The sequence below is a fragment of the Cebidichthys violaceus genome, unplaced genomic scaffold (genome assembly GCF_023349555.1).
Source record: "Cebidichthys violaceus isolate CVI_PGR_0920_01 unplaced genomic scaffold, fCebVio1.0.p SCAF_43, whole genome shotgun sequence".
In the NCBI taxonomy this organism is placed as follows: Eukaryota; Metazoa; Chordata; class Actinopteri; order Perciformes; family Stichaeidae; genus Cebidichthys; species Cebidichthys violaceus.
In genome coordinates, this window is record NW_027176628.1 from 197,886 (window position 1) to 205,000 (window position 7,115).

At 43.9% G+C, this 7,115-nt stretch overlaps 1 protein-coding gene across 1 annotated transcript in view; it reads right to left on the reverse strand.

The window, feature by feature from the left end:
* LOC137886353 (NACHT, LRR and PYD domains-containing protein 3-like) overlaps positions 1 to 7,115 on the reverse strand; it is a 9,946-nt gene continuing 2,831 nt past the window's right edge. Inside the window, exons 6-15 of the mRNA XM_068728785.1 lie at positions 6,908 to 7,024; positions 6,500 to 6,616; positions 6,089 to 6,205; positions 5,632 to 5,710; positions 5,248 to 5,476; positions 3,281 to 5,084; positions 3,010 to 3,183; positions 2,470 to 2,643; positions 1,916 to 1,962; positions 1 to 1,780 (exon numbers count right to left, since the gene is read on the reverse strand). Of these exons, the coding sequence (XP_068584886.1) occupies positions 1,206 to 1,780; positions 1,916 to 1,962; positions 2,470 to 2,643; positions 3,010 to 3,183; positions 3,281 to 5,084; positions 5,248 to 5,476; positions 5,632 to 5,710; positions 6,089 to 6,205; positions 6,500 to 6,616; positions 6,908 to 7,024 (3,433 nt within the window). The 3' untranslated portion in view covers positions 1 to 1,205. The remainder of the gene's footprint in view (positions 1,781 to 1,915; positions 1,963 to 2,469; positions 2,644 to 3,009; positions 3,184 to 3,280; positions 5,085 to 5,247; positions 5,477 to 5,631; positions 5,711 to 6,088; positions 6,206 to 6,499; positions 6,617 to 6,907; positions 7,025 to 7,115) is intronic.

The following is a 7,115-nucleotide window of genomic DNA, read 5'->3' on the forward strand; positions in this document are numbered from 1 at the left end:
TGGAATGTACAAAATACAAACCAGTTTTATTTGGTTTATACAATAAAAAGGTTAAAGGTTACACAAACAGGTGATATAAAAAGTAAAGAAAAGAAAAGTGAAAAACCTCAAAAGTTCTGATCACCAATAAGCCGACAGACTCCAAACCAGAAGCCTGAACAGAATCCTAAAAAAGCATCTATGATCACACATTAATACATGAATGAAGATCAATGACACATGATCAGTGATAAAACCACAGAAGGCTTCATGGCTGAGCTTTAGGTCTCACTTCCTGATTGATGTCCTCACTACAGCTGCTCCACACGTTCACCTCTTCAACACAAGTGGTGTTTGACATCAGTCCTTAAACCTGCAGATTCCTCTTTCAGGTCCTCATTAGTTTCTCACCTTAAACCTGATCTGTGCTGTTTGAAAACCCACCAACTCTCTGAATGTTGCAGCCTTTCATTGAATAAACAGCTGAGTTGGTTCTTGATCAGTATTTCGGTTCAAACTTCTTTTGATTTGTTTCTATGAGTTTCATCAAAAGAGCTCAGTCAGTGATGAATGAAGTAACAGTGAACAATACGACGTGAAGAATGAAGCTGGATTGAACTAATCCTTCATTTTATACAGTGCTGGGATGGATTTGGACATTTCTGCTTTGACGTGATGTTTATGTGCTTTATTATCTAGAATCATCCAAAACTTTGATTTCTTTTTATTTCAACGTCACTTCTCAAAGTTTGTTCATTTGTTACACGATGATCAGAGATGATGAATTTAGTTTGTTCAGATCAAAACAACTCTTTACAACTTCTGATTCTTTTTCCACAGAAGCTGAGTTTGATCCACAAAGACTCTTGTTTGACATTCGGAGGTTTTTCTTCACACAAACAAATGTTTCAAGACAACAAAGTTCAGTTTTATACACAAAGTCAAAGATGTTTCACAGCTTCTCTCTGACAACACATCATGCCAGGTCATCACATGGACCTCACTCAGCTCTTTCACACATCCATCTGCAACACCACAAGTCCCAGAGAGCTCTCAACCCCCCAGAGTCCAGACCAGCTCTGGTACCCCTCACCTGCTCCAACTGCATCTACAACCACTGAGAGATCAGGTTGGTCCCAACTAACATCAGCTGTGTGTGATCTTGTACAGACTGAACTACCTGGTCAGCAGAGAAACAGTTTCTCTAGCAGGAGGAGACTCTCCTCCTACAGAGAACACAGAGACATTGAGGAAACAGAACTGAACCTGGACCTGAACCAGATCCCAAACCCAGGATAAAGAGGTTCAGTGAATGTGGTGTTGAAGGTGTGGAGGTGGATCAGTGTGTCAGACGAGACTCTGTAGAAGGACAGAGAGCCAGCAGGACAGTCCACATACACTGCTACTCTACCAGAGGAGGTGGAGGAGGAGGAGGAGGAGGAGGAGGAGGAGGAGGAGGAGATGTGTGTTCTTGTCTTGTTGTGAAGGACAAAGTAACCATCATCAGAGCAGTACAGACTCCAGGACTGATCATTCCATCCAAACCAACAATCATCACTGTCTCCTTTCCTTCTGATTCCTCTGTAACTCACTGATATATAAACCTCTCCTCTCCACTCGACCTCCCAGTAACAGCGACCAGTCAGACCAGTTTCACACAGCAGCTGAGACCAGTGATCAAACCTGTCTGGATGATTAGGATATAACTGATTCTCCTCCACACATATCATCTTCCTGTTGTTGTCAGTCAGTTTGAGGTTTTTGTGTACTGTGTTTGTGTCGAGTGTGAGTTCACAGGAGTCTGATGGAGAGAACAAGACACAATACAGCTGCAGTTATTAATCTATCATCTGTTTGATGATGACATCAGAGATGTGAATGAGTGATGTCACAGTTTGAAGATTCTTTTCATGAATCAAATTCAAAGCACACTCACACTTCCTCAGACCTGGTCTGAACCATCGGACTCCAGCAGGCTCCGCCCTGAAAGGAGGAGGGGGGTCAGAGCAGCATGGAAACATGGACATTACATCGCTCTCATCCAGAGAGCTTTGTTCTTCACGTTCAGCTCATATTCTTTTACTTCACTGGAGCTTCTTCTGATCGGCCCATGACGACAGCTCATTATGTTCACTTATTCATGATATATTATTACGTTGACTCATGTCAACCCACCATGATGCCCGTCAACGTGTCAGGATACACCACTGTCCTATTTTCTAAATTAGAAACAACACAACGCTCCAGAAAAACAACAGTTTCATCACCTTCCCTCCCTGCTTGGGCTCATCCTGGCTACTGTTCCCTGACTACTTATTTCTGTATTGATGGTCTGATGTGGGACACAAAGTGGGAGTCTCTGGTAGTTTAAGGTCAGCTTGGTGTGTCAGGGTCATATTAACCAGGCTGACAGTGTGACAGAGAGAAAGTCTCCAGCTCTACCTCCTCTATCAGACTGATTGTCTGTGGCTGCAGCAGGCCTCTTCATACCTGAGAGTTTCAAGTCTCCAGTGTGGATCCTCCAGTCCAGCAGACAGCATCTTCACTCCTGAGTCTCCTGGATGATTGTAGCTCAGGTCCAGCTCTCTCAGATGGGAGGGGTTGGTTCTCAGAGCTGAGGCCAAAGAAACACAGCCATCCTCTGTGATCAGACAGCCTGACAGCCTGCAAACACACAAAACAACACACTGAGGGAACTATGAGGGCTGGAAGGTCACTGCAGTACTGAGATAGTGTCGGCTACTGTGGGATTACATTAACATTGTTACTGATTGTTTTCTAGTCACGACCAAACACCCACTAATGTCCATCAACAATCTGACAACATTACTGATAACTCTCTGATTCATCTCTAATATTTCAAGTTATAACAACAGAGTGAGAAAAAAACTATGTAAAATATGTTTATAGATATATATTGAAATTAAATATTTGATTGGAGTCATGCAAGCAGAGACAATCTTATGAAGGTTACGAGTTTACCCATTTATGTAAATAAGGACATTAAGTGGACATTAATTGAATCTTGACCTGAGAGTTTCCAGTTCACAGTGTGGACTCTCCAGTCCAGCAGACAGTAACTTCACTCCTGAATCCTGCAGGTGGTTGTTACTCAGGTCCAGTTCTCTCAGACTAGAGGACTGGGAGCTGACGACTGAGGACAGAGCTTCACAGCTTCTCTCTGAGAGGTTACAGACACTCAGTCTGAAGAGACAAGGATGAAGAAAAAATAAGCAATAAGTAGAAAAGATAGCAGCATAATTAAATTATGATATTTGAATCTAACTCTTTCTGTACTTACAGAGCTTTGTTGGAGGCTTTGACCACTGGCAGCAGCCTCAGAAGTGCCTCCTCTGAAGCAGAGTATTTCTTCAGGTCAAACACGTCCAGATCTTTTTCTGATGACAGCAAAATGAAGACCAGAGCTGACCACTGAGAGGGAGAGAGTTTATCTTTGGAGAGACGTCCTGATCTCAGGGACTGTTGGATCTCCTCCACTAGAGAACGATCATTCAGTTCATTCAGACAGTGGAACAGATTGATGCTTGTCTCTGGAGACACATCCTCACTGATCTTCTCCTTGATGTACTGGACTGTTCTCTGATTGGTGTGTGAGCTACTTCCTCTCTGTGTCAGCAGACCTCGTAGGAGGTTCTGATTGGTCTTCAGTGAAAGACCCAGGAGGAAGCGGAGGAACAAGTCCAGGTGTCCATTTGGACTCTGTAAGGCCTTGTCCACAGCACTTTGGTAGAGACGTGTTAGTTCAGGTTTGTCTCTAGAGACTTTAGACAACCGAGAGGTTGTTTGTTCTTCTGACAGCAGATTGACACCAGAGTTGATGAAGGTCAGATGGACATGAAGAGCAGCCAGAAACTCCTGAACACTCAGATGGACGAAGCAGAACACCTTGTTCTGGTACAGTCCTCTCTCCTCTCTAAAGATCTGTGTGAACACTCCTGAGTACACTGAGGCTGCTCTGATATCGATGCCACACTCTGTCAGGTCGGATTCATAGAAGATCAGGTTGCCTTTCTGCAGCTGATCAAAAGCCAGTTTTCCCAGAGACTCAGTCATCTTCCTGCTCTCTGGACTCCAGTGTGGATCTGTCTCAGCTCCTCCATCATACTTGACCTTCTTCAGTTTGGACTGGACCACCAGGAAGTGGATGTACATCTCAGTCAGGGTCTTGGGCAGCTCTCCTCCCTCTCTGGTCTTCAATACCTCCTCCAGAACTGTAGCAGTGATCCAGCAGAAGACTGGGATGTGGCACATGATGTGGAGGCTTCGTGAGGTCTTGATGTGGGAGATGATCCTGCTGGCCTGCTCCTTATTTCTGAATCTCTTCCTGAAGTAGTCCTCCTTCTGTGGGTCACTGAACCCTCTGACCTCTGTCACCATATCAATGCATTCAGGAGGGATCTGATTGGCTGCTGCAGGTCTTGTGGTTATCCAGAGGCGAGCAGAGGGAAGCAGTTTCCCCCTGAAGAGGTTTGTCAGCAGCACATCCACTGAAGTGGACTCTGTTAAATCAGTCAGGACCTCATTGTTGTGGAAGTCCAGAGGAAGTCGACACTCATCCAGACCGTCAAAGATGAACAGAACCTGGAACTCTTCAAACCTGCAGATTCCTGCTTCTTTGGTTTCACTGAAGAAGTGGTGAACAAGTTGCACCAAGCTGAACTTTTTCTCTTTCAGCACATTCAGCTCTCTGAAAGTGAATGGAAATGTGAACTGTATGGCCTGGTTGGCTTTGCCTTCAGCCCAGTCCAGAGTGAACTTCTGTGTTAAGACTGTTTTCCCAATGCCAGCCACTCCCTTTGTCATCACTGTTCTGATTGGTTCCTCTCTTCCAGGTGAGGCTTTAAAGAGGTCTTCTTGTCTGATGGTTGTTTCTGGTCTGTGTGGTTTCCTGGATGCTGTTTCAATCTGTCTGACCTCATGTTCATCATTGACCTGTGCAGTCCCTCCCTCTGTGATGTAGAGCTCTGTGTAGATCTGATTCAGAAGGGTTGGGTTTCCTGCTTTAGCGATCCCCTCAAACACACACTGGAACTTCTTCTTCAGGTTAGATTTGAGTTTACGCTGACAAACTGGAGCAAGAAGTCCTGAATGAACACACAACAAAGAAGATCAATGAGTCAAAGAATAGATTTCAACATGTAATTTCCTCAAAGAATGAGTCTATGAATATATGTTGGTCCATCTCTTGAGACATTAGTAAACGTCCCATTTATCCAGCCTGTTAAATCTTTAGAGAAATCCTCTTACTGCTCTGCAGACAGTCAGCCAGCTCCTCCTGCTTCATTCTCATCAGGAAGTGCAGTGTGATCTTCAGAAATTCATCTCTGCTGCTCCTCCTCTGCTCTTCATCCTCACCATCCAGCACCTCCTCATCCTCCCTCTGACTCTGTAAGCATTCTGGGTAATCTGAACTCAGTCCCTTCTGGATCTTCTTCAGCTCGTTCTTCACAAAAGTGACGATGTTCTCCTCCAGCAGCTGCAACAGAATATTCTATGAATAACACAAACTAAAACCATGGAACCAAACATCAGATCCATGTTGGACAGACTGACAATCCACTGGTCTACAAAGTGCAGAATGGAGATGATTGTGAACAGAATAGATGTAAAAATACGTGTACATGTACAGACCATAAATATGGAGTCCAGGTGTGTTTGATGCTGCTGGGCAGACTGACCTCTGGGAACCTCTGAGCGCTCCTGGTCCTCTCTGTGGAGGAATCATGTACAATCAGCTCACATTGTGTCTGTCCACAAAGAGACAAACACAAAGTAAAGGTCCATGAACTGATATCTGGATGTGGATCAGATGAGTCCCTGTAGTGGTAAAGGTTTACTAGTCCTGCTGATCCCACTGAGAATCAACAGCTCAGTCTTTCAGCTCACTGTTTTCTTCACCAGTCAGTTTGGTTTAGTCCCAACAGCTCTCACCAAGCCCTCCATGTAGCTCTCCCTCCCTCACTGTACACTGCTGAAGTTGAAGAGTAATGCTGTCCAATCAGGATGAAGAGAGGAACCATGTGGTGTAAAAGAGTTTTACCTGAGTGACCTTCTGACTTCATCATCATCATCAGTTTGAAATCCTCACCTTTGATCAACAGAGTGGCATCCATCTTTGAAGACTATAGGATGACCCATAGACCAGTCACTCTTCATGGACAAACAGCTGGGTTCAGGTCCAGGTTCAGTTTGTTCCAGCTTCCTCCTGATAGAAACACCAGATAAATTCAGTGATTTAATAAACCTACTGTACTCAGTGTATTTGTATCCTGGTAGTTTTAGGAGACATTTAGTATGAAATCAATGTTTCATGTAGAAATGTTCCAATGTTGATGTTGAAGCTGTATTCAGTGCAGCAAAGACAGGAAATGATGCAGTGAGGTGACCATGATGGTTGAAGAGTCATGCTGTCCAATCAGGATGAAGAGAGGAACCATGTGGTGTAAAAGAGTTTTACCTGAGTGACCTTCTGACTTCATCATCAGTTTGAAATCCTCACCTTTGATCAACAGAGTGGCGTCCATCTTTGAAGACTATAGGATGACCCATAGACCAGTCACTCTTCATAGACAAACAGCTGGGTTCAGGTCCAGGCTCAGTTTGTTCCAGCTTCCTCCTGATAGAAACACCAGATAAATTCAGTGATTTAATGAACCTACTGTACTCAGTGTATTTGTATCCTGGTAGTTTTAGGAGACATTTAGTATGAAATCAATGTTTCATGTAGAAATGTTTCAATGTTGAAGCTGTATTCAGTGCAGCAAAGACAGGAAATGATGCAGTGAGGTGACCATGATGGTTGAAAAGTCATGCTGTCCAATCAGGATGAAGAGAGGAACCATGTGGTGTAAAAGAGTTTTACCTGAGTGACCTTCTGACTTCATCATTATCAGTTTGAAATCCTCACCTTTGATCAACAGAGTGGCGTCCATCTTTGAAGACTATAGGATGACCCATAGACCAGTCACTCTTCATAGACAAACAGCTGGGTTCAGGTCCAGGCTCAGTTTGTTCCAGCTTCCTCCTGATAGAAACACCAGATAAATTCAGTGATTTAATAAACTTACTGTACTCAGTGTATTTGTATCCTGGTAGTTTTAGGAGACATTTAGTAT